General features: G+C 43.3%; 2 protein-coding genes and 1 long non-coding RNA gene across 3 annotated transcripts; 1 reads left to right on the forward strand and 2 right to left on the reverse strand.

Annotated features, from left to right (window-relative positions):
- Nucleotides 1-7,980: 7,980 nt before the first annotated feature.
- Nucleotides 7,981-11,526, reverse strand: LOC311131612. The gene is made up of 5 exons (XR_014613440.1): nucleotides 11,221-11,526; nucleotides 9,529-9,723; nucleotides 9,299-9,419; nucleotides 9,090-9,205; nucleotides 7,981-8,830 (listed from the first exon to the last, which is right to left on the reverse strand). It is a non-coding gene; the product is annotated as an uncharacterized lncRNA (long non-coding RNA).
- A 69-nt stretch (nucleotides 11,527-11,595) lies between these two features.
- On the forward strand, nucleotides 11,596-15,877 carry LOC311130866 (large ribosomal subunit protein eL36). The gene is made up of 4 exons (XM_084163676.1): nucleotides 11,596-11,630; nucleotides 13,667-13,761; nucleotides 14,470-14,604; nucleotides 15,755-15,877. Exons 2-4 carry the CDS (start codon nucleotides 13,669-13,671, stop codon nucleotides 15,842-15,844), a joined length of 318 nt encoding a protein of 105 aa, XP_084019802.1. The 5' UTR covers nucleotides 11,596-11,630; nucleotides 13,667-13,668; the 3' UTR covers nucleotides 15,845-15,877.
- A 468-nt stretch (nucleotides 15,878-16,345) lies between these two features.
- LOC311130968 (lon protease homolog, mitochondrial-like) lies at nucleotides 16,346-27,178 on the reverse strand. The gene is made up of 16 exons (XM_084163801.1): nucleotides 27,065-27,178; nucleotides 26,669-26,942; nucleotides 24,631-24,692; nucleotides 24,224-24,353; nucleotides 23,949-24,032; nucleotides 23,477-23,697; nucleotides 22,958-23,096; nucleotides 22,612-22,790; nucleotides 22,403-22,490; nucleotides 22,150-22,272; nucleotides 21,912-22,028; nucleotides 20,430-20,570; nucleotides 19,856-20,021; nucleotides 19,145-19,371; nucleotides 18,706-18,870; nucleotides 16,346-17,311 (listed from the first exon to the last, which is right to left on the reverse strand). Exons 1-16 carry the CDS (start codon nucleotides 27,112-27,114, stop codon nucleotides 17,162-17,164), a joined length of 2,316 nt encoding a protein of 771 aa, XP_084019927.1. The 5' UTR covers nucleotides 27,115-27,178; the 3' UTR covers nucleotides 16,346-17,161.
- Nucleotides 27,179-27,190: the final 12 nt, after the last annotated feature.

Below are 27,190 nucleotides of genomic sequence, written 5' to 3' on the forward strand. Positions count from 1 at the left end.
ATTGCGTTGTTTGCTCTATAACCTGTTAGTTCTGCCTTGCAATCGTGATATTTAGGCCTAAGGCAGAGACAATAAGAAGACACAGTAGCAGAATAAATTCAACCACACCGGAGAGCAACCTCTGTCTGGTGAAGTCCACAAAGTATATTGCATGTAACAAACAGTTACATGCCCTACAGCATGGTCAAGCAAGGTAATGTTTCTGATCATTTTCGGATATTTTCGGACTACTAAACAACTGTTGATTTAAAACCAAGGAGAGTTACCGCATGTCGCAAAGAAAACAGGAGCTGCCTCCACTATTCCAGCACCATCTCAATTTCAACATCTAATATCCTATGCTTAGTCTAATACAGTGACAACTAAAAGATACCAAAAACTGTTTAGCCCAATTTAAGCTAAATATAATGTGGCTGTCCATGGCACTGATTTCTGTGTGTGTGCGCAAGTAGAAAAAACATGTTGACTCACCCTACTTGTAGAGAAACGCCAATTCTATCCTCCTCTTTCATGTTGCCTATACGGTCATGACTCTTCTTCTTCTTCTGTGGATTTTATGGCGGACTACATCCAAAAGTTGTATTGCCGCCACCAACTGGACGGTTTGAAACCAAAAATAAAATTAAAATAAATCCATTCTTAATAGTGATTCTAACAATCCACCCTAATAAAAATAGTACATTGTCAAAACAAACAAAACTCCCACTTCTTCCTTCTTTTAGTTCTCCATATCTCGCTTCTCAGGCTCTAGGACCTCAGAAGGCTTTTGCTATTATTCCATGTAACTCATTTGCTGTGAAATCTTTCAGCCCCAGCAACCGCTCTGCCGCAATCACAATGATTTCAATCTTCCTAGATCTTTTCTCAACCTTGGCAGTGCCATTTATCACCATTGTGATAAAGGCCACAAAGTCCACCTTTTTAACCTTTAAAATATCAGGATCCTCTTGGTGTAAGACTGCAGTGAAGGCCTATCCACTATCATGGACTCTTCTGGCGCAACATTCAAACCCTCAACCCTTTTCACAGCTTCTGCATATGAAATGCTCTGTACAACCCTGACTTTGGCCATCTCATTCTCTTTTACCCTTGTGGGGCATTCAGAAGACGTGGCTTAATGATTCCCACCGCAATTACAACATGTCACGTTTTCTTCACTTTTATAACACATAATATGATATTTTCCACATCTTGTACATCTCGGCTTCTGCCTTCTGCAAACACTTTCTACATGACCAAAAGCTTTACAATGTTCACACTGCATTGTTCTTGGGATATATCCTCTAACTCTGTAGTTAATATACCCTAACCGCACTTCATTAGGGAGAGACTCCATAAAAATAAAAAAAGTTTATCTTCACTTTTTCTCGATTCATCCGACGTGCTTCAATCACTCCAGGAATATTTTTCATCTCTTCCAAATCAACTTCCCACGAAACGCCAGATATAACCCCCTAAAGGGGCAGCCTCAGCGGAAGTCGTGACAGATGCAGCACTCCATCACTCTCCTTTTTGGTAAAATAGCCCTTACATAGCCTGTTCCGAAGCGACACACACAACACTTCAAACTTATCAAATCGATTAAGACACAACGCAAGTTCCTTCTGATCCACAGAATCACAAAAAATCTAAACAAGTCCGCCTCTGGTGATCCTCACATCCTTCACTTTACCCAGCACTCTCTCCACCAGTTTGGGTCGCACAAATGGTTTCTTCAAGATTGGTACTCTGCTCAGCTGCTCCTTATTAACACACCGTACTCCTACTAGATACGAAGGGAGATTCTCATCACTATACCATACTTTGTTCCGTTTTCCATTCTTTTGAACAATACTCAAATTATTCTTGATTCTACCGCCATTGTTTTCAGATTCCACTTCATCATCCGCTTCCGCCATCTTCCGTGAAGCTGTCCAAAAAAAAAGCTCCTCCCATGCACCCTAACCCCAGTCGGTCTATGAACGCTGTCATTCAGTAAACGCTTTTAGTTTTTGTTGTCCTAGGCTACCTGGCTAAAATGCTTGCTCGCTAGCCTAACTTCCTTTCATGGGCAACCAGGCGCCAAGCCAGCTAGTTAACATTAGCATACTACTTCTAGCTTCCCACGCCACTGTCACGACACTGTGGAAGTAGATAAACGGCCTCATTGCCAAAATCCCGAAGTATCGTTTTAATAGATGGCGTTTTATAAATAATGTTGTTGTTGTATTTAACTGCCGAAAATGCCGTTATCAAGGTCATTTCCTTAGTAGATGGCGTCAGAGGTCAGCATGTGGGAGAAGTCGGAGCTCAGGGATGATAGACACGTTTCCCGCTAGTAATTATCAGAGGTGGGATCAAGTCACGATTATTCAAGTCACAAGATCCAAGTCTTAAGTCGAGTGCAGAGTAAAACGTCTCGAGTCAAGTCGTGCATTCTAAGTGCAGAGAGGAAGAGGAAGAGAGAGGCCCAACTCGGCGGAAAATCTGTCTCCCTCCAGCAGGTGGTGTTTTTGACATTTGCACCCCCATCCTATATTACAGAAGTCCAGAGAGGACATACAGTGCCTTCAGAAAGTATTCACACCCCTTGACTTTTTTCACATTTTGTGTTACAGCCTGAATTAAAAATGGATTACATTTCGATTTTTTTTGTCAATGGCCTACACACAATACCCCATAATGTCAAAGTAATAAAACATGAAAAGCTGAGATGTCTTGAGTCAATAAGTATTCAACCCCTTTGTTATATGGCAAACCTAAGTCAGTCACATAAGTTGCATGGCCTCACTGCGTACAATAACAATGTTTAACATGATTTTTGAATGACTACCTCATCTCTGTACCCATACAATTATCTGTAAGGTCCCTCAGTTGAGCAGTGAATTTCAAACACGGACTCAACCACAAAGACCAGGGAGGTTTTCCAATGTCTCGCGAAGAGCACCCATTGGTAAATGGATAAAAAAAATTAAAAAGCAGACACTGAATATCCTTTTGAGCATGGTGTTAAATTGCATAATTCTAATCTGGTATCAGAACAGAATTTAACACTAAGTCACTGAATATATTCTCCGCTTTTTTATTAATATAATTAGTCAAGCGAATAAATGGTAAATGCAATTTTCGTATATATTACATTTACATTTGACATTTTAGTCATTTAGCAGACGCTCTTATCCAGAGCGACTTACAGTTAGTGAGTGCATACATTATAAATTTTTTATTTTTCATACTGGCCCCCCGTGGGAATCGAACCCACAACCCTGGCGTTGCAAACGCCATGCTCTACCAACTGAGCTACATCCCTGCCGGCCATTCCCTCCCCTACCCTGGACGACGCTGGGCCAATTGTGCGCTGCCCCATGGGTCTCCCGGTCGCGGCCGGCTACGACAGAGCCTGGATTCGAACCAGGATCTCTAGTGGCACAGCTAGCACTGCGATGCAGTGCCTTAGACCACTGCGCCACTCGGGAGGTTATATATGGGTTCACTGTAACACCTCGCAGGGCAAAACAAAGAACTAACTGTCCCAACCCAAAGTTATTATTTTAATACTCTGACAGAGATAGTTCCCGTTCAAAGCGGGCCTGTCAGAGTAGAGGCTGAGCGTGGTTTAAACTTACTCAGCCTATCGTTGGCGCACAGGCTGGTCCCAGCCCCTTGGCGCTTCACTGTTGCCGGGCATTAGTTGTTTTTTGCAACTTGTCTCGAGAGTCAGCAACCTCAGACAGTTTCCTCTTCTTCATTGTTGCAGTACACATGTCCTTGAGCGGTTTAACAAAGAGGCAGTGTGTGTGTGTCACAAGTCTATCTCAGCCTCCCCCCTAACGGTTCCTCACATTAGTCACAGCTTGTTATGTTAAACAATCTATATCAGTACAGCACAAACCTATTATGTTTGATCATTAATGTATTATTTTTAAGCTAGGCATCACATCTAATTATAAGAAAATAGATCCCAACAATGGTGAAGTTATTAATTACACTTTGGATGGTGTATCAATACACCCAGTCACGACAAAGATACAGGAGTCCTTCCTAACTCATTTGCCGGAGAGGAAGGAAACCGCTCAGGGATTTCACCATGAGGCCAATGGGGACTTTAAAACAGTTAGAGTTTAATTGCTGCGATAGGAGAAAACTGAGGATGGATCAACAACATTGTAGTTACCCCACAATACTGACCTAATTGACAGAGTTAAAAGAAGGAAGCCTGTACAGAATACTAAACATGCATCCTGTTTGCAACAAGGCACTTAAGTAATACTTCAAAAAATGTGTCAAAGCAATTACATCTTTGTCCTGATTAAAGTGTTAGGTTTGGGGCAAATATAATACAACACATTACTGAGTACAACTGAGTACCACTTTACAAGCATAGTGGTGGCTGCATCATGTTATGTGTATAATAATAATAATAATATAATATGCCATTTAGCAGACGCTTTTTCCAAAGCGACTTACAGTCATGCATGCATACATTTTTTGTGTATGGGTGGTCCCGGGGATCGAACCCACTACCTTGGCGTTACAAGCGCCGTGCTCTACCAGCTGAGCTACAGAGGACCACATATGTATGCTTGTAATCGTTAAAGACTGGGGAGTTTTTCAGGATAAAAAGAAACGGAATGGAGCTAAGTACAGGCAAAATCCTAGAGGGAAACCTGGTTCAGTCTGCTTTCCACCAGACACTGGGACATGGATTCACCTTTCAGCAGGACAACAACCTAAAACACAAGGTCAAATCTACACTGGAGTTGCTTACCTAGAAGACAGTTAATGTTCCTGAGTGGCTGGAGTGACAGTTTTGAATGAAATCTTCTTAAAAATCTATGGCAAGACCTGAAAATGGTTGTTTAGCAATGATCAACAAACAATTTGACAAAGCTTGAAGAATTTTGAAAATAATAAATGGGTAAATGTTGCACAATCCAGGTGTGGTAAGCTGTTAGGCCGTGTCTAGACTTGACAGTTCATGCAGCTTTAGTATTCTGATCATAGAGTTCTGATCATGGAATTCCGAACGCATCATGCAATGTACACCTACATATAAATGTTTACTGTGTCCACAGTGTGTCCGGATTCCCTTTCCCCCTGCTATATTCAAATGCCAGTATGCATTCTACAAACGGTGGAATAGGCAAAATACGATAATAACACAACAACAACTAATGGCAGTAGCTAACTACTGTAGATAACTAGCCACCAAACTAGCAAGCAACGCTAAAGGAACTGCAAAAGAGTTAGCATAACTCTAGGTGGGGAGAACATGTATTTGATACACTGCCGATTTTGCAGGTTTTCCTACTTGCAAAGCATGTAGAGGTCTGTAATGTTTATCATATGTACACTTCAACTGTGAGAGACGGAATCTAAAACAAAAATCTAGAAAATCACATTGTACGATTTTTAAGTAATTAATTTGCATTTTATTGCATGACATAAGTATTTGATCACCTACCAACCAGTAAGAATTCCGGCTCTCACAGACCTGTTAGTTTTTCTTTAAGAAGCCCTCCTGTTCTCCACTCATTACCTGTATTAACTGCACCTGTTTGAACTCGTTACCTGTATAAAAGACACCTGTCCACACACTCAATCAAACAGACTCCAACCTCTCCACAATGGCCAAGACCAGAGAGCTGTGTAAGGACATCAGGGATAAAATTGTAGACCTGCACAAGGCTGGGATGGGCTACAGGACAATAGGCAAGCAGCTTGGTGAGAAGGCAACAACTGTTGGCGCAAGTATTAGAAAATTGAAGAAGTTCAAGATGACGGTCAATCACCCTCGGTCTGGGGCTCCATGCAAGATCTCACCTCGTGGGGCATCAATGATCATGAGGAAGGTGAGGGATCAGCCCAGAACTACACGGCAGGACCTGGTCAATGACCTGAAGAGAGCTGGGACCACAGTCTCAAAGAAAACCATTAGTAACACAATACGCCGTCATGGATTAAAATACAGCAGCGCACGCAAGGTCCCCCTGCTCAAGCCAGCGCATGTCCAGGCCCGTCTGAAGTTTGCCAATGACCATCTGGATGATCCAGAGGAGGAATGGGAGAAGGTCATGTGGTCTGATGAGACAAAAATAGAGCTTTTTGGTCTAAACTCCACTCGCCGTGTTTGAAGGAAGAAGAAGGATGAGTACAACCCCAAGAACACCATCCCAACCGTGAAGCATGGAGGTGGAAACATCATTCTTTGGGGATGCTTTTCTGCAAAGGGGACAGGACGACTGCACCGTATTGAGGGGAGGATGTATCGCGAGATCTTGGCCAACAACCTCCTTCCCTCAGTAAGAGCATTGAAGATGGGTCGTGGCTGGGTCTTTCAGCATGACAACGACCCGAAACACACAGCCAGGGCAACTAAGGAGTGGCTCCGTAAGAAGCATCTCAAGGTCCTGGAGTGGCCTAGCCAGTCTCCAGACCTGAACCCAATAGAAAATCTTTGGAGGGAGCTGAAAGTCCGTATTGCCCAGCGACAGCCCCGAAACCTGAAGGATCTGGAGAAGGTCTGTATGGAGGAGTGGGCCAAAATCCCTGCTGCAGTGTGTGCAAACCTGGTCAAGACCTACAGGAAACGTGTGATCTCTGTAATTGCAAACAAAGGTTTCTGTACCAAATATTAAGTTCTGCTTTTCTGATGTATCAAATACTTATGTCATGCAATAAAATGCAAATTAATTACTTAAAAATCATACAATGTGATTTTCTGGATTTTTGTTTTAGATTCCGTCTCTCACAGTTGAAGTGTACCTATGATAAAAATTACAGACCTCTACATGCTTTGTAAGTAGGAAAACCTGCAAAATCGGCAGTGTATCAAATACTTGTTCTCCCCACTGTATATTCTAAATATTAGCTATCTGGCTAGCATTTATGAGGACAGCAAACACGTTCCTCACACGCTAGGAACGTATTTCCTCCAACGTTATAATGAAAAGGTACCTCTCGGTCCCAAAACACACGTTTTCTAGAGAGTGCTGATAAAGTCGCCCACTGTATGCGCTTTCGGTAGCCTGATTGTGTCCAGAGTGAGGTGAAATCTGCACACAATGCATCCCTGACCACCTCCTGAAGTGGTCAGCCAGATCTGAACACAATCAGACCACAAAGCGACTTTTGTGCATCTAGACCAGTCTTTTCAATGCAATCTTCGTATTCTGAAGTGTAGACATATTTTTTTTAAACAAATGTTATGTTTCTTCCACTTTGACATTAGAGTATTTTGTGTAGATCATTGACAAAACATTACAATTCAATGCATTTTAATCCCAATTTGTAACACAACAAAATGTGTGTGAATACTTTAAGGCACGGTATGATTATTCTTTTTTTAATAGTTATCTTCTTATGTCGAGATACACAAAAAATTTATGCACGCATGACTGTATGCACGCATGACTCTAAGTCGCTTTGGATAAAAGCGTCTGCTAAATGGCATATTATTATATTATTATTATAACAAAAGTTGTTTTGTCGAGATCACGAGATAATCAAAAGTACCATGCATTATCCATTAATTTGTTTAGATGCATGTTAACCACTTCATCAAGGAGCCCTGCTGCGGCATCGATATTTAGGCCCTGAACAATGCCTGACATGCAGCACTGTCTCCTAGGCTGCATGCCGCCCCGAAGACTACAGCCAATCGCATGCAAGGAACAACGCAGCTAACTTGGCTAGTCTTGTGAGCTAGCTAGTTAGCTAGGTAATCTTGTTAGCTAGCTAGCCTTTAATCTATGCTGGTTGTTACCTTGCATAACTGATATGCGTATAATTATAAAGGACACTTCATGTTTTGTGGATAATATTTACATTTACAGTGGGTGAGCTCCATTCCTGACAGGCTGATCAGATTCAATTTCAGCCACATAGTGAATTCTAGAATGTTGTCATTGTTGAGAATGAATCTAAAAATCTGACATTCAGAATTGACTTTATTTAGACATCCAGCCTGTATTGAAGTTGCATGATCAGAGACAAATCTTTAAAGGCACAATATTAATTTATTGGGAGTGGTACAGTACATGCATTGACACAGTCTTGATTTATAGGATCCTTCCCACTATATGATTGATATGTCAAGTGATAAAATCCCAATTTATCAATTAAAAGTTTATGGAAAATCTGCACTTGTCCTCATGTGAAAATGACAGTTTATTAAATATTCTACAGCTGTAATGACATGAATCAAATGAAAATATTTATATAGCACATTTCTTACAACAAATGCACTGAAAGGCATGTGACACCTAACTTCCTTCTTCTTGGCAGGTCTCTATAGGTGACAAAGGAATTCTCTCTACCACATGTGAATGCCTCTGTGGAGCTCATAAGTGTAGCCATTCAGCCTATTTTGGCGGTTCACAATATCGTCCGTACGGATGTGGAATGCAACTGAAGGAAGCCAGCCGTGGCCCAACCAGGTGCAGTCAGTGGAGGTCCTGTACCCGGCTGAAGACTACAACTCTCTGTCCCGAGAGCCCACAGAGGAGGATCTTCAGTGGCTAAGGAACCGTCTCCGAGGCAGGTTCAGTGGAATGGCATGTCTCCTTCAACCTGAGCCAGAACAACCGCTACCCTCCCTGTCAGTACCGGACATTGTTATGGTGCAAGGGACCTTACCATTGAAGAGGCAGTGAAGTCAAAGGATTTCTCTATCAAGGAGGGAGGGTCTTAACGCCTCCGTGAAGACCATCCTTACTGACACCAGGTCCAAGGTCAGCTCCACATCACTGGAAGGGACACCTGCTTCTTCATTGTCATGGACCACCAAAGCCTCAATCACCATCCAGCGTGACAACCTCAAACAGACTCATATTGCTCCTCCTGTTAGTTCCTGTTTTCAGGGAAGCCAATGGTCCAAACATATTCCACAGTTCATACACACACACTAGGCTCCCAGAATAGGTTATATTACGTACAAGTTTTGCTCAAAGCAGCCAACTAAAGTACTGTAGTTAAAGTAAGTTCAATCACAAAGGCTGGTCCGAGTGCATCTCCTCACAGTTTCATTCAGTAGTACAACACAATTCACATTGCATTTTATCATGGGCACAGAGGGAATGTATATCTGTGATGTTTAAATGATGTCTTACCCCCCAGAGTGTGAGAGAGAGTACACCCCTTCCAGCAGATCTCCATGTTGAGTGTGGTGTTGATCATGCACTGCCTCATGGGGTGAACATGATGTTACGCGTGTTACACCTCATGTCTAAAACATGGGGAAAAGGGAACAAAGTAAAAAGGTCGAGGCATCTACAAATTCAATGTTTTACACAATATTGTATCATATTTGATGTGTTACCGAGCTGTCCATCCACAGGCTCGATGTGCTGTAGTCTCCACAACTGGACACTCTCACTCGGATCACACTGGCACAGGATGTCCATGCACCGGATGGTCTGAGGGATGCACTCCTGTTGGGACTGGAAAACAAAGAGACAGTTGGTCAGTGGGATGTTCGTCTTTTTCAAACGCTGTATCACCATCTTTATCTGGACAGAAAACACATTGTTTATCATAACACAAACCCACCTTGGACAATGTGACAAGTGGTCCCTCAAAACCCGATCCTCATGTGTCTCATTGTTTGTTCTGGTTTCCCAATCAACAGTCTGGATCTTCCTCTTCTGTCATGGTGGATGAGCTTCCTTTTCTGGTAAATACAGGGCCATTTATCTTTCCCACCGGAAAATAGCAGCTGCAGACCCGAGTGTTGTCACTGGGTTTCTGATCCGAAAGACAAAAAAAATATTTTTAATAGCTAGCTAAGTAGATTACTAAAATGGTAACATCTATATTAAAATACCATAACCCCAAAGAGTTAACTATTGTAACGGTAAAATAGGCCCCATGTAGCTCAGTTGGTAGAGCATGGCGCTTGCAACGCCAGGGTTGTGGGTTCGTTTCCCACAGGGGGGCCAGTATGAAAGAAAATGTATGCACTCACTAACTGTAAGTCGCTCTGGATAAGAGCGTCTGCTAAATGACTAAAATGTAAAATAGACTGGGCTTTGGTCTATCTGCAAATTTCTGCTGGGATGGAGGATATTATCTGGAATTCTCAACTAGATGATCAGGACAGTCTAGGGTACTATTGCGATGAGCTATAGGACTGTACTTCTGATTCTAATTCTGAAGAGGAGAGTTAAAACCCCTCAGCCGTGAAGTCACCGGGGAGGACCAACAGTGATAGGGGGGTCGTCTGAAAGGGACGGACATGCAGGGATGGAACATACGGATTTTTGGCACTGGCCAGCAGACCACGATCTCTACTAGCCCGAGTAACTGTCAGGTCCTAAATCTGTGGTACGCGATGTTAGGCAAAATTTCACTGCTTTGTCAGGCTAGTTTGGCACGTTGTCTACTACTAGCCCAGTCTGAAAAGTACTAGCCTCGGACTAGCTCAATTTCCATCCCTGCTGACATGTATAACTTACTTCACAGGACATTTGATTAATCATGTACAACAGATGCACTTGTGGAACAAAATCGTTTGTGTTTTGTATGGGAAAACATTGAGCCCACAAGCTAGCTAGCCAGCTAGTTAACGTTAGCTCACAGTTCGTCTAGTCACACTTTTCCACATGGTGACATGCTAGATAATGTTAGACCACCAGGGCAGGAATATTTAGCTAACGTTTAGCTAGCTAGTTACGTTAGCTCATCGTTCATGTAGTCCCGACTTTTCCCCAGACCCCACGGGTAGTGACATGCTAGCTAGTCCACAAGGGCAGGGATATTTAACGTTAGCTAGCTAGAGCTAATCACTAACATTAGGCACATTTGCTAGCATGTCACCGCCTGTCGGGAAAGTCCGACTACACCACGGTGAGATACAGTGAAACGTTAGCTAGCTAACATTAGCTAATGTAGCCAACCAAGGTGCCTAACTAGCTAGCCCACCAGGCAATATTTAGTTAGCTATATCCCTGCCCTGGTGGGCTTACATAACTAGCATGTCACCACTTGAAAAAGTATAACTACGCAAACCGTGAGAATGTTAACTAGCTGGCTAGCTCACAAAGGACTTGTCAATAATAAAAGGTCACAACAGTCATTATGCTAGCATATGTTGGTTTTCTTTTTACTTGTAAGGAAGGTAACGTGCGTTGTACACGTAACTACAGTCGGTGGTTATCTAGCTAATTTTAATAAGCATCTAGCTAACCACATATCTTTGACCTAAACAAAATAGTTTGTTAGCAGCTAGCAAACAGGGCTTACCTTATCAAACAGCTCCAGTGATGCCTCTCGCTTACAGTAGTTGGAAAACGATAAAATGCACATGTGCTTATCAGAGTAGTGGTTACCATCCTTGCTTCTGATCGACGGAGAGAAAGTGGTTGTCCCACTGGCTATCATAAGGTGAATGCACCAATTTGTAAGTCGCTCTGGATAAGAGCGTCTGCTAAATGACGTAAATGTAATTATAAAAATGTTTGCTACGGTCTACTTTAAACGATTTACTTTTGCAATATATTTATCTTCAAAAAAAAGACTACTGAATCTGAGTTATCCGCACCCACAGGTGGCGCTACATAGATTTCACTGGTGTTTTATTTATGGCAAACCCTCATTACCCAACATCCACTACTAAGCGTTCCTTCCGGTTTGTCCGCCATTAAAGAAAGAAGGTAAGAATTTTATGAAGAAATTATATCGTCTAAAATCCTTACCAAATCTTTGGCATCCTTCTTTTATTACCAATTTGAATAAAACCAACATAAGGTATAGTTATTACTTGAAGCGAGGCTTCCAATATTGCCGTGATAAATGTACGATTTTCACGGTAAACACCCCCCTACAGTTACTGCGCTTACATGGTCTCTTTCCCTAAGCACATGAGAATCACATCGGCTTGTTATTGCCGGAGCTTCGTAACGAGACGCTTTTTACAATGACTGCATAGTGCCTACAGATAACATGCATGTTCTTGACTAATATTTCTGCTTTAATGCTAACTCATGTAATTTTCCTATCGCAGTAGTAAGAGGGTAATTAGCTAGTTGGCTACGTTTGCTAGCTAACATTGCTCACGGTAGTTTGCTAGCCAGCATTCTGTCTTAATAACCATATTCTTTGGCTACCTTGCTGAATCAAGAGTCCTAACGTTGTGGCTAGTTAAATGTACATTGCAGTTGACGATGCAGTGATTAGCGTTATAGGAAAACGCTAGTAACGTTAGCCAACTGGCTATCTTGCGAAGGCCAGACCGGTAATGTTAATAGTTCACGATAAAATAAAATGTTATTGGTCGTATACACAAGTTTAGCAGATGTTTTTGCTGGTGTATCGAAATGCTTGTGTTCCTAGCTCCAATCTAAATCTAAAAGCAAAATTAATGGAATTAAGAAATATATAAATATTAGGATGAGCAATGGCGGTGTGTATATATATATATATATATATATATATATATATATATATATATATATATACGCACTTAACCTAAAGTGTTGGTCCCGTGTTTCATGATGTGAAATAAAAGATCCCCAGACATTTTACACATGCACAAAAAGCTTATTTCTCTCAAATGTTGTGCACAAATTTGTTTACATCCCTTTTAATGAGCATTTTTCCTTTGCCAAGATGATCCATCCACCTGACAGGTGTGGCATATCAAGAAGCTGATTAAACAGCATGATCATTACACAGATGCCCCTTGTGCTGGGGACAGTATAAGGCCACTCTAAAATGTTTGTCACCCAACACAATGCCACAAGGTGTCTCAAGTTGAGGGCGCGTGCAATTGGCATGCTGACTGCAGGAATGTCCACCAGAGCCGTTGCCAGATAATTGAATGTTCATTTCTCTACCATACGCCGCCTCCGACGTCGTTTTAAAGAATTTGGCAGTATGTCTAACTGGCCTCACAACCGCAGACCACTTGTATGGCGTCTTCTGGTCGAGTGGTTTGCTGATGTCAACCTTGTGAACAAGAGTGCCCAATGGTGGGGTTATGGTATGGGCAGGCATAAGCTACAGACAACGAATACAATTGCTTTTTATCTATGGCAATTTGAATGTACAGAAATATTCTGACAAAATCGTGAGGTATCTGTATTCCCAGTCATGTGAAATCCATAGATTAGGGCCTAATTAATTTATTTCAATTGACTGATTTCCTCATATTAACTAACTCAGTAAAATTGTTGCATGTTGCGTTTATATTTTTGTTCTGTGTGTGGGATGGGATGTATAGACATCATGGACAGTATGTGGATAGAAGATTTAGTATATCTGTAGAATACGTAGGATAGAATAGTGTGTATATATACAGCAATAGTTAAATAGGATGGCCTTGACTAGAATACAGTATATACATATGAAATGGGTAAAACAGTATGTAAGCATTATTAAAGTGACCAGTGTTCCATGTCTATGTACATAGGGCAGCAGCTTCTAAGGTGCAGGGATTAGTAAATGGTTGGTAGCCGGCTAGTGACAGTGACTAAGGGCAGGGTACTGGGTGGAGGCCGGCTAGTGATGGCTATTTAACAGTCTGATGCCCTTGAGATAGAAGCTGTTTTTCAGTCTCTCTGTCCCAGCTTTGATGCACCTGTACTGACACTGTAACACAAGTTAGTTGATGGTCAGCAACTAGCTAGCCTGTTGAAGTCTCATGCTTTGAATTACATGTAACTCAACTTTTTTTCCCTTTTTTCTACAGACATGGCTATCAGGTATCCTATGGCCGTGGGGCTTAGCAAAGGCCACCCGGTAACCAAGAATGTGACCGCACCGAAACATGCCCGTAGGCGAGGGGTGAGTTCATCTGAATGGATAGAAACATGACAACCACCACAGGTAGTGTGGTATTGGTAGAGCCTCTGGGCGCTATGTCCTCAGGTAAAGGGTCTGGGCGCTATGTCCTCAGGTAAAGGGTCTGGGCGCTATGTCCTCAGGTAAAGGGTCTGGGCGCTATGTCCTCAGGTAAAGGGTCTGGGCGCAATGTCCTCAGGGAAAGGGTCTGGGCGCTATGTCCCCAGGTAAAGGGTCTGGGCACTGGACCCTTTACCACAGGAGGTTGTTTGCTTGTCCTAGAATTGCTGGGTCAAGCCCCTCTCTGGCTCTGTTCATAGTTTGGTTTCTAATCCCATAGCTGCCACCAGTGTAGTGATTGAAGGTGCTCAGGCTTTGGCCCCCTCCCCTCTGTTATCAGATAATGGGTCAACAATATAACTTGATCATAGGCGGCACTTACTGGCCCAATAAACTGTTGCTAAAGCAGGATAAGTTACAGTGCAGCTTGTTCAGTGCTGTTCTGTCGTTCCCCCTGCACACATCAACTAGTTTCCTACTATCCCTGTCTGTCTGCATCCCACTGCTGACAGGGACGCTTGGTCTCAGACACTTGCATAGTAGCTATCTGAATAAAGTTTTTATTTTTTCATCCCATGGTAGAGGGCCTACATTTCCCCAGTGACTTTAGAACTGGTTGTTTGACCAACTGTTGCTGATTTTGTGTTTCAGCGTCTGACCAAGCACAGCAAGTTTGTGCGTGACATGATCCGCGAGGTGTGCGGCTTCGCCCCTTACGAGAGGCGCGCCATGGAGTTGCTGAAGGTGTCCAAGGACAAGCGTGCCCTCAAGTTCATCAAGAAGAGGGTATGTAACTCCCCTGCTACATTTACATTTACGTCATTTAGCAGACGCTCTTATCCAGAGCGACTTACAGTTAGTGCATACATTATTCTTTTTTTATACTGGCCCCCCGTGGGAAACGAACCCACAACCGTGGCGTTGCAAACGCCATGCTCTACCAACTGAGCTACCTCCCTGCCGGCCATTCCCTCCCCTACCCTGGACGACGCTGGGCCAATTGTGCGCCGCCCCATTGGTCTCCCGGTTGCGGCCGGCTACAGCAGAGCCTGGATTCGAACCAGGATCTCTAGTGGCACAGCTAGCACTGCGATGCAGTGCCTTAGACCACTGCGCCACTCGGGAGACACTACGAACCCGGCTGGGTGTATTGGTGGTGTTATTGTAGTTGATAGAGCATGGCGTTTGCAACGCCAGGGTTGTGGGTTCGATTCCCACAGGGGGTAGGAAAAAATAAAATAAAATAAAAAAATGTATGCATTCACTAACTGTAAGTCGTTCTGGATAAGAGCGTCTGCTAAATGACTAAAATGTATTGTCAGCATGGAGGAATTTGTTCATGTCATATGGTTTGTTTCTGCAGCTGCTTTCTTTTTGGATCAAAAAACGGTGAACAAAATGCAATTTTTTAAAACCGAACATAGATTTTGTAGTACCCATTTGATGTTGAACGTTACTACGTCTGTTAAGGGTTTGTGGAAATGTCCTGCATTTTTCGCAGCTGTCACCCTGGTTGACTGTTTACATCGTGGAGCATCTATTGGATCAGTAGCCTTATTCTGTCCTATAGTTTGTCCAATCAGTTCATTCTCAAGACTAGTTTAGCATTTATGGAACTGCTATCCCAATACATGTTCGTTACTGAACTTATACCTGATTTATCTGTCCCAGAGACATGCTTTAGTGGGGTTTTTGTTGTTGTCATTTATCCAGAGCGACTTTAGTTAGTGAATGCATACATTTTCATACTGGCTCCCCCGTGGTAAACGAGCCCACAACCCTGGAGTTGCAAGCGCCGTGCTCTACCAACTGAGCTACACGGGGCCAGTGTTGACGTCATCCTGAGCATGGTAGTTCACCTGCTGTGAAAGTTGCGCATGCATCTTGTGTTGGGTCTTCCCTCTTCCATTAATGTACCCTTTGGGTTTCTCCTCAGATTGGAACTCACATCCGCGCCAAGAGAAAGAGGGAGGAGCTCAGCAACGTCCTGGCTGCCATGAGGAAGGCCGCTGCCAAGAAGGATTAAGTTGTTCTTGCAAATAAATATTTGTATCAACAATTTAAAGTTTGTCGATTCCTTCATTGTTTCTCATTTTAGAATGATGAAGTGGTGCTATGATTGGCGAGATTTAAACTACATCTCAATCTGCAGAGGGGAGCCATTTTCAATTTATACTGTAGGCTGCATGTCTTTCCAGTCATGAATTTTTACTAGAATACAGACCTGGAGTTGTCTAAATATTCTGTAAGACTTATTTTATTAATTGAAGGACTACTCTGACTGGGTAGTGTACTTTACAGAATGCCATGAGTAGTACAGTTGTCTGCATTTTTACATTTACTTCATTTAGCAGACGCTCTTATCCAGGGTCCAGCAGGTGCTCTTACACATGCCAAATGATGGGCTAGCCAATAGTCTTACCAGTAGCCTGTGTGAAGAAATTGGCAATAAATGGCAAAGGTGTCTTCCGTATGTTATGAAACCATTGCTGATCAAGTGGGAACAAACTTCAACATTAAGGAAAAATGACAGTACGCAAGTTTATCAGCAGTTTTTAAATGCAACATTTGATCACTAAAAAAAAGATATCTTAAGTCTAGGCTGCGTAGCAGCGAAAACATCACCCCAACTGTGATGGTAGTTTTTGGGGATCTTTAACACAGAAGAGGGATATTTGGGGGGTTGGGGGTTAACATGAACATTGGTGATATAGAAATGCAACTTAATATGATCTGAAAATTCCTTCTACATGATAGACAATCATATGTTCCTAGCTGAAATGTTCTGTTTCACCCTCCTGAAAAGACCCCCTGCTTTGTCTGTGGTCCAACTGATTGGCTATACAATTACCATTTTAGTCATTTAGCAGACGCTCTTATCCAGAGCGACTTACAGTTAGTGCATACATTTTCATGCTGCCCCCCCCCCCCCCCCGGGAAACAAACCCACAACCCTGGCGTTGCAAGCGCCATGCTCTACCAACTGAGCTACAGGGGACTCGTATACAACTCTCCTCGTGACACAGCTGTCTCACACTGTTAGTTGTGGTGCTTTTAACAGCGGGTGAATGTACGACCAAATAAAACAACTGATCAGAAAAATCTGCTTTCATAGTTCAGTGATGACAAAGTCCTTCAATGTGAATGTAGATCTAACCAGTTCTATCCATCGGGGGTTGGGGTGAATTCCATTTTTAATTCCAGTCGATACATAAAAGTAAACCAAATTCCAATTCAACATCTTCCTCATTGAAGATAATTGGGAATTTCAGTGTTCTTCCTGAATTGACCCCCAACAGTGCTGGCAGCTTAGGTGCCAGTGTCTGTTTCATAGCGTCATGATTCAGTGTTGTGGAAAGACGATGGGGTACATCTTGCTGTAATGATCCACAAAGTGAACCTCCAGGCCCTCCGTGATGAACTCTGGCAGGTCAGAGAAGTCCTTCTTGTTCTCTGCCGGTAAGATCATGCAGGTCACACCGGCACGCTTCGCCTGGGGAAAGATGGAGAGAAGGGAGGAATGTTCAAAATGCACGAGGAGACTGCTACTAAAACTACTGACCAAAAATATAAAAACGCAACATGTAAAGTGTTGGTCCCATGTTTCCTGAGCTGAAATGAAAAGATCCCAGACATGTTCCATACGCACAAAAAGCTTCAAAATGTTGTGCACAAATTTGTTTACATCCCTGTTAGTGAGCGTTTCTCCTTTTCCAAGATAATCCATCCACTTGACAGGTGTGGCATATCAAGAAGCTGATTAAACAGGATTGTCATTAGACAGGTGCCCCTTGTGCTGGGGACAATAAAAGGCCACTCTAAAATGTTCAGTTCTGTCACACAACACGATGTCTCAAGTTGAGGGAGCATGCAATTTGCTGCTGACTGCAGGAATGTCCACCAGAGCTGTTGCCAGATAATTGAATGTTAATTTCTCTACGTCCAACCGGCCTCACAACCGCAGACCACGTGTAACCATGCCAACCCAGGACCTCCACATCCAGCTTCTTCACCTGCGGGATTGTCTGAGACCAGCTAATGAAACTGAGGAATATTTCTGTCTGTAATAAAGCCCTTTTGTGGGGAAAAACTCATTCTGATTGGCTGGGCCTGGCTCCCCAGTGGGTGGGCCTATGCCCACCCATGGCTGCACCCCTGCCCAGTCATGTGAAATCCATAGATTAGGGCCTAATGAATTTATTTCAATTGACTGATTAAATGCAACATTTGCAATTGACATGAGGGGCGGCAGGTAGCTTAATGGTTAAGAGCATTGTGCCAGTAACCGAAAGGTCGCTGGTTCTAATCCCCGAGCCGACTAGGTGAAAAATCTGTCGATGTGCCCTTGAGCAAGGCCTTAACCCTAATTGCTCCTGTAAATCGCTGTGGATAAGAGCGTCTGCTGAATGACTAAAATGTAAATGACTGATTTCTTTATATGAACTGTAACTCAGTAAAATCGTTGAAATTGTTGCGTTTATATTTTTGTTCAGCATAATACAAGTTCAGATAAATCCCCATACACAACCATACTCCACAGTCATTTCAAGTTTCAGACTAACATTGTATCCTCATGATTTATTATAAACATGCTTTTAGAAGGAAAAGATTGAACCATAAATTAAACTTGAATGTCATATGCAAAACATATGGTTTGTATATCAGTCTTTCCAGTAGCCTGTGTGCTTTCTGCAGGAATTAGCAATAAATGGCAAAGGTGTCTTCTGTATGTTATGAAGCCATTGTTGATCAAGTATCTCACCTCATAAGTTACGTTGTTATAGTATGTAAAGTAACAGCCTACTTGAAGTACATTTCATTCTCTTTTTCAATCACACTTAAGCTCCCAGGTAACTAAACAGTGTTATTAAGAGTGACGTGACTCACAGCAATGGTCTTCTCCTTGATGCCTCCCACAGGCAGGATCTTTCCGGTCAGGGACACCTCTCCCGTCATGGCCACGTTCTCCCGCACTGGCGTGTTGGTTGCCAGGGACAGCAGGGCCGTGACGATGGTGCAGCCGGCACTGGGCCCGTCCTTGGGGGTAGCACCCTGTAAACAACCACAGCAGCCATACAGGGAGAGAGGAGACGCTGTTTCGTGACGTTGTGATTATGTATAAAAATCTATACAGAACACTGTTCCTTTCGATTTGGCTTGTATACAGTGGATGTTGTGTACATTGAAGGTCCCTTTTCATAGAATACTGTAAATGGGTGATTGATGGATATGGCATAAAGATATCAGATAACAGAAGGGGTGTGCAGATACAGGTGTTTACAAGACAAACGTCAACACTGCTACAGTCTAAGGACAACACCCCTACCTCAGGGACGTGCAAATGGAGGTGGGAGCCAGAGAAAAAGTCGTTGTCCGGCTGCTGCTTCATGAGGAAGGCCCTGGAGAAGGTACAGGCGATCTTAGCGCTCTCCTTCATCACATCTCCCAGCTGCCCTGTGATCTCCAGCGACCCATCCCTGGGGCCGTCCTTATCCTTACCGCCAGTGTCCCGCGGCCGTCTCAGGGACGTCTCGATGAACAGCGTGGTGCCACCTGGAGAGGAAAGATGGAGGGGACTTTAAAAACCCAGAGTCAATGTCCACGTGTCCGCAAAATCTAATTAGCATAATAAAGAAATATCCCCTATCAAAATCCATCTGTTTAAGCTAGAGTTATCTGCATGGGCTGCGTCTCGATCCATCGCAGCCGCCGACGTTACCCTTGCGTGTCTGCGGTTGCAGAGCTACAGCAGTGTTTATCAGACCAGGAGAAATTCCAAAAAGATGTCTTCTCACAAAACCATCTGTAGCGTTAGAACGGTTTGGCCTAAAATCGAATAATACCCCTCTATGGAAAGACGAGACTCTCACGAACACGTTTTGATCTACGACCCCCCACACGACCCCCCCCCCCCCCCCCCTACCCCCCAGGCTAAGACTCTAGGGGGTTAAGATCAGAGCGACGTTTGTGTTGTTCTCTATGCATAATGCTGGTTGTAAAACACACCTCTCTTCTACATCTCTGCCCACGTTCTTACCCATGGCTGTCCATGCCAGGCCCATGACAACACCAGGCGGTGTGACATCATACATTCTATCCACAGTGAAGATGGGCTTGCCGACGTAATCCTGCAGGTTGTCAGGGGTAACCTGGACCGCCGTCTCCTCCCCACTCACTATACGGAACGCCACTTTCCGGAACACCTGGACACATGATACGAGACATCAGCAACATCCTAAAGTAGAATTATTTCCTTTCATTAGGGGAGAATCCTAATTTAAACTTAAATCGAATAAGTGAAAATGAGACTTCAAAGTTAGGATTAACCCCATAGTGCATTCGGAAAGTATTCAGACCCCCACATTTTGTTACGTTACAGCCTTATTCTAAAATGGATTAAATATATTTTTCCCCCCCTCATCAATCTACACACAATACCCCATAATGACAAAGTGAAAACAGGTTTTTAGACATTTTTGCAAATGTATTAAAAATAAAGTATTCATAAGTATTCAGACCCTTTACTCAGTACTTTGTTGAAGCACCTTTGGCAGCGATAGATATAGAATAGCCACTAATACATGCAGTCAGACGGTGAAGTTTGGCCTGACCTTCTCCACTTGTTTCTGTAGGTTCCTGACTCCACTCTCTCTGCAGTACTGTCTGATGAGAAGGTTCAGAGCCTCTGGGGAGATGGTGGTGGTATCCTCAGTCAGCCCACACTGAGTACGCAACTGGGGTACCAGGTACTTCTGTTAGTTAGTGAGTGAGAGAGAGAGCGAGAGAGCGAGAGACAGAGACAGAGAGACAGAGAGACAGAGAGTTACTGTGAGATGGAGATACCACCAATAGCTAGGTGTCCATCCATTTGTCTAAATATAGTAATATTCTAATATTCGCACAAAAAGATATGCGCATTTTACCAACAGAAATCCAAACTGGCTTGTCGTGATTCAAAAGTAACTTTTCATTTAACGTTTCCGTCCCATTTTCAGCTCTGTTGACGGTTTTGACACAAGTCTTGCGATAAACAGCAAATTTGCCCCTACTGGTCGTATTGGTTAAATTGGCAGCCAAGCACCAATCATCATGTCACCAGCATACAAATTCAGCCCCTCAATATCTATGATTCCACCAATCTTCTAACCCCTCAAGGTGGATGCCAGTGACAAACTCTACCCAAAAGAGCATTTTGAACACTCGAATATCTGGGCACAGAAGAGCTTCAGAGTAGGTGACTAGAGCAACTACCATACTCATGGGAAACAATATCCCAGACGAGCCCCTATTTTGTTATGTTCCCCAGCAAGAAAACCAAAAGGTCGCTCAAACAGAAGGGGGAACTAACAGAGAGCCACTGACAAAGAACCAAAACGGGGGGGTTTTAAGAGGTGTTCTTAAAAATACACTCATGGGGGTGTTCACTGAAAGTTGACTAGCAACACAACTGGAACCTAAAAGACAACGCCCACAAAATTTGCCCAAGAGGCAAACAAAAGAAAAACCCACACTTAAAAGACAGGAAGTAAACCAACACTAAATCAGACAAAGGAATGTTTTTCTAGAACTCGAATAAGGCGCACCAATCTATTGGAGATGAGAGTCAAACTCATCCCCACCTCACTGTGACATTCATCATAACTTGAATCATCTGTAGCTAATAAACTGTGCATGCTTTTCCACGTCCTAGTGGGAGGACCACAGGACCACAGGACATAGCATCATTGCATGACTGCAGTTTACTTCTATCAAATATTGCAAAAAAAAAAAAAACATTAAAATGTTAACCACCAAAATATGTTCGACAGGGGTGGATCATATTGTGGGTAGATTACATAGATAATGCGAGAAATGGCATTGGAAACTTTTTTTGGTTTGAAAGTTGACCGAGAATTTGCTGTTTCTGTCAGGCCTGTCATGAGTTTTATATTTCACAGGTGCTTTACTTGCATAAAAATGTTTGGATGGAAACATGGTTAATGACTCAATGTTTGCCATAAGAAGGGGTGGTTGTTTTGTTAAAGCATGTTTGCGGACTGTCTTCTCAGCGCAGAGACAGCTGTCCGATTTAATCTAATGTGAAAACACATTACCTCAGCGATGGCTAGTTTCTCCTGGGCCACATATCCAGACACGTTGATCATCTCCATACGGTCTCTCAGGGGCTCTGGGATGGTGTCAGTCACATTGGCAGTGCAGATAAACAGAACCTGGAGAGAACACAAGGACACAAACCGCTCGATTCAAGAACATGACCTATTCATTTTATGTGCTGGGCTGAAGCCCTCCAGGATCAGGATCAGGTCCAACCTAACAGGTGTGTCCACCTACCTTGGACAGGTCAACAGGCACATCCAGGTAGTGATCCAGGAAGTTGAAGTTCTGCTCCGGGTCCAGGAGCTCCAGCAGAGCTGAGGACGGGTCGCCTTGGTAACCACGACCTATCTTGTCAACCTGGAAGAATAAACACAGAACGGTCGATCACCTCCTTCACCAAGAATACTAAATGATACAAACAACGCAGAACTACATTTCTGTCAATCAAATAAAGCTAGAGCTGACTCCATAGAGTTTCTTTATTCACCTCATCAATAAGGACCAGTGGGTTTTCAGTCTTTGTCTTCTTGAGGCATTGAATGATTTTTCCAGGCATGGCTCCCACATACGTTCTCCTGAAAACACACAACACACAAGTACCGTAAATAATAGTTACCCTCAACTTTGGATTGTATAGTATTTTAATGCGGACAGAATTGTTTAATTGAGCAATTAACAGTAGCTAACAGTACATACCTGTGGCCTTTGATTTCAGCGACATCTGTCATACCACCAACACTGAAACGGAAATACTCTCGGTTGAGTGCTCTGGCGATGGAGCGGGCGATACTGGTCTTTCCTACACCAGGAGGGCCATAGAAACACAGGATCTTTCCCTGGGTTGAGCCTCTCAGCTGGCTCACTGCAATAAACTCCTGCAGGAAGAAAGAGAAGAAGATGGGTGAGGTCAAGAGGAAACTTTGAATTTTCTTAATTAAGGAAATATTTGGCAACAGATTATTAGATTTTTCACATCCACAAGTCCAACTGTCATCCACTGTCAGATTGTAACCATGGTGATCCCACAGTGCAATTCTCTCACCAGAATGCGTTTCTTGACGTCGTCCATCCCATAATGGTCTTCCTCCAGCACCTCTTTGGCCCGTTTGAGTTCCAGGTTCTCCTCACTATTAGTTCCCCAGGGCATCGAGGTCAGCCAGTCCAGATAGTTCCTGGTCACACTGCACACAGAACCAACAGTTCAATAGAAGAGCCATGTTCAATCGTTTTTTTGTTGTTTTTGAGTTTGTTTAAAATAGGACAGATACAACAACAAAAAAACGATGCTCTTTCTGAGTGATAGTTCAAAAGGTGAGGCAAACGCTGAGGTCACTCCCTGATTCCCAAATCAACCCCTAGCCCCTACCCCCATGGCACCTACATATAGATCTGTGAGGATTGGATAGGTTTAAGCATTATGGTGGTAGTTCCATTCTGCCCTCTGATAGGCCAGGTGGAATTGTCGCCATATTGCTTACAGTACACCTATCCAATCCTCTCAGATCGCCACATCCAGGGGGCAGGGATGGTCTAGGGGTTTATTTGGGGTTCAGGGACTGACTTGAACTCTGAGGAGTGATTGTCCAGCAGGCCGAGTTTGTTGAGCTCCTCGTTGATGACGTCCATGATGTGCTGGGGCACGGTGCGCTCCTTCAGCCTCTCCCTGAACTTCTCCTCTATGGCGTCCTTGTCCTCCTTCTCCAGGCCCAGCTCCTTCTTAATGATCTTCAGCTGCTCCTGCAGGAGGTACTTCCTGTGGGTCAACTTGATCTTCTCCTCCACCTGACACAGAGAATAATACAACGTCACAATCATTATATCATTTTCATATTTTTTAAATTCTGTGCAAGGAATGGCAAAGTCGTCATATTGGATTGGTGCCTGCCCGGACCATATTTCCCATTCATTTAGGTCACCATTTTACTGTAAAATGTGTCATTACATTTTGCAAAGAGCTTGAGGTGATGAAAAAAATGGTTTTGAAGAGGTACTGTACATCTCAAAATTGTCTAAAAGAGGAAGACGTCACTTACCTCCCTGCCGAGGCGCTGCTGCAACTTACTGAGCTCATATTCTTTCTTCAGCAGCGACAAAGCCTTGTACAGACGTTTGGGAATCTGAGGAGAGCGTTAAAAAGTTATTGGAAAATGGTTGTCATTAAAAGCACCGAGAATATTATATTGAACATGTTGTGTGTACTCATGGGAAATCTCTTCTTCTTTTAGTTTGAACATCCCATGGAGAGAAAAGGTAAAGAAAATATTGTAAAGAGCATGTTTGTTGGTAAGGATAATCCCTGTCCACTTACGTTGGTCTCTTCCAGGACGTCCTGTAGCTCGTGTGACTCGGCCCCTGTGAGAGCCGCTCCCATGTCACTCAGATAGATGGGGTTGTCCACTACTCTCTGCCCAGCCTGCATCATCTGAAGAACAGACTCTCTGCATGCATACAGACAGACCGATACAATTACCAGGTTAGTCATTTGACAGACAGTCTCATGCATTAAAAAAAGGGAGGAGGCCGAAACGTGTGGGCATTTGAAGTAAAAACCTTTTATTTTTATGAGTGTCAGTGACATTCACAGTCGTTAAAAATAAACAGAGTTCTGGCCTATTAATGCGTTCATTACTAGCGCCATCTAGACATTGGGAGAGACATGACTTTCCAAGGTATTTTGAAGGACAATTATTTATTTGTAAAGAAAGACGTAATTACCTGTAAAGTGGATTAAGGGCGATGATGTCACGGATGGTCTTCACGATCTCCGCTGTCAGGGCCTTCATAAAACAAAGCACATGCACTTATGTTTTTCTTCAATTGAAACAAACAAAAACCCCAACAGCTACACTGACACCCTGCTAGAATGCCTGGTTAAAAGGGGCAATCTGCAGTTGCTACAACCATTTTTGGACTTATAAATTAATGATATATTAAACACACACCCATTGATTCATGAAGAATCAAGAAAATGTATGCACTCACTTACTGTAAGTCGCTCTGGATAAGAGCGTCTGTTAAATGACTAAAATGTAAATGTAATATAACTTATAAAATGCCTCATGTGCTTAGTTCAGCTGTCACACCTCATCAGAAACCAAAATAGAAGCTTGTTGTACTCCAATGTTATAACATTATAAATGTAAACAAACACTTAATTCTTTGTGGTGTGGAAATATTGGACCAAAACCAGGGGAGATGTTACAGCGCATTCGGAAAGTATTCAGACAACTTGACTTTTTCCACATTTTGTTACGTTACAGCCTTATTCTAAAATAGTTTTTTCCCCCTCATCAATCTACACACAATATCCCATAATGACAAAGCAAAAACAGGTTTAGAAATTGTTGCCAATAAAAAAAATTAAAAAATAAGGAAATATCAAATGTAAATAAGTATTCAGACCATTTCCTCAGTACTTTGTTGAAGCACCTTTGGCAGAGATTACAGCATCGAGTCTTCTTGGGTATGACGCTACAAGCTTGGCACACCTGTATTTGGGGAGTTTCTCCCATTCTTCTCTCCAAAAATGTTTGATCGGGTTCAAGTCTGGGCTCTGGCTGGGCCACTCAAGGACATGTCCCGAAGCCACTCCTGCGTTGTCTTGTCTGTGTGCTTAGGGTTGTTGTCCTGTTGGAAGGTGAACCTTCGCCCCAGTCTGAGGTCCTGAGTGCTCTGGAGCAGGTTTTCATCAAGGATCTCTCTGTATTTTGCACCATTCATCTTTCCCTCGATCCTGACCAGTCTCCCAGTCCCTGCCGCTGAAAAAAAATCCCCACAGCATGATGCTGCCACTACCATGCTTCACCTTAGGGATGGTGCCAGGTTTCCTCCAGACGTGCCACTTGGCATTCAGGCCAAAGAGTTCAATCTTGGTTTCATCAGACCAGAGAATCTTGTTTCTCATGGTCTGAGAGTCTTTAGGTGCCTTTTGGCAAACTCCAAGCGGGCTGTCATGTGTATTTTACTGAGAAGTGGCTTCCGTCTGGTCACTCTACCAAAAAGGCCTGATTGGTCGAGTGCTGCAGAGATGGTTGTCCTTCTGGAAGGTTCTCCCATCTCCACAGAGGAAGTCTGGAGCTCTGTCAGAGTGACCATCGGGTTCTTGGTCACCTCCCTGACCAAGGTCCTTCTCCCCCGATTGCTCAGTTTGGCCGGGCGGCCAGCTCTAGGAAGAGTCTTGGTGGTTCCAAACTTCTTCCATTTAAGAATGATGGAGGCCACTGTGTTCTTGGGGACCTTCAATGCAGCAGAAATGTTGTGGTACCCTTCCCCAGATCTGTGCCTCGACACAATCCTGTCTCGGAGCTCTACGGACAATTCCTTCGACCTCATGGCTTGGTTTTATTCTCTGACATGCACTGTCAACTGTGGGACCTTATATAGACAGGTGTGTGCCTTTCCAAATCATGTCCAAACAATTGAATTTACCACAGGTGGACTCCAATAATCAACTTGTAGAAACATCTCAAGGATGACCAATGGAAACAGGACGCGCCTAAGCTCAATTTCGAGTCTCATTGCAAAGGGTCTGAATACTTATGTAAATAAGGTATTTGTTTTCTTTAAATACGTTTTGGGGGGAAAAATCTACAAACCTGTTTTTGCTTTGTCATTTTGGGGTATTGTGTGTAGATTGCTGAGAAAAAAAAAATATTTAATCAATTTTAGAATAAGGCTGTAACGTAACAAAATGTGGAAAAAGTCAAGGGGTCTGAATACTTTCCGAAGGCACTGTATTTTGCCTAATGCCTACCTTGACTTCCTCTGAGACCTCAAACTGTTGGTGCACCACATTGTCTACCTCCACCATCAGGATATCAGAGGAGGGCAGAGGGAGTGTCTCTACCACCAGCTCTGCCTCCTGCACCTTCTCCTCCATGGTTTCGACCAGGGTGGCTGGTTCTTTACGCTCTTTTCTCTTGGGCTTCCGGCGTGGGACATTGGGCTGGCTCCCTGGTTCAGTGGCAGAGACAGACTCAGACGCAGGCTCATCCGGCTCCACCTCCATCTGCTTGGTGATGCGGATTCTACCAGAGAGAAAGGAGTATTTTGTTCAGTGCGTACGTTTCAAATGGGCAACGACACATACTGTACAGATGAAATATCAAAAGGTAACATAACATGCGGAGTACGTTTTTTATACCCCTACCTTCTGTGGCCCATGACAATCATCCTCAGCTTGTCACCAAGGTCCTGCATCTCATGGATCTGTACAAAAGTTCCTGTGTTGTAGATGGCATCCAGACTCTCCACCACATCAGTCTCATTACTGAAG

This window comes from Coregonus lavaretus (genome assembly GCF_964263955.1).
Source record: "Coregonus lavaretus genome assembly, chromosome: 6".
In the NCBI taxonomy this organism is placed as follows: domain Eukaryota; kingdom Metazoa; phylum Chordata; class Actinopteri; order Salmoniformes; family Salmonidae; genus Coregonus; species Coregonus lavaretus.

Coding starts and splice junctions, on each gene's coding strand:
- LOC311130866 (XM_084163676.1), top strand. CDS start 13,669: ATGGCTATCAGGTATCCTATGGCCGTGGGGCTTAGCAAAGGCCACCCG. Junction 13,762..14,469: donor AACATGCCCGTAGGCGAGGG/GTGAGTTCATCT, acceptor TTTGTGTTTCAG/CGTCTGACCAAGCACAGCAA. Junction 14,605..15,754: donor TCAAGTTCATCAAGAAGAGG/GTATGTAACTCC, acceptor GTTTCTCCTCAG/ATTGGAACTCACATCCGCGC.
- LOC311130968 (XM_084163801.1), bottom strand. CDS start 27,114: ATGCAGGACCTTGGTGACAAGCTGAGGATGATTGTCATGGGCCACAGA. Junction 23,698..23,948: donor AGCAGCGCCTCGGCAGGGAG/GTAAGTGACGTC, acceptor TCTCTGTGTCAG/GTGGAGGAGAAGATCAAGTT. Junction 22,273..22,402: donor CACTGGTCCTTATTGATGAG/GTGAATAAAGAA, acceptor TTATTCTTCCAG/GTTGACAAGATAGGTCGTGG.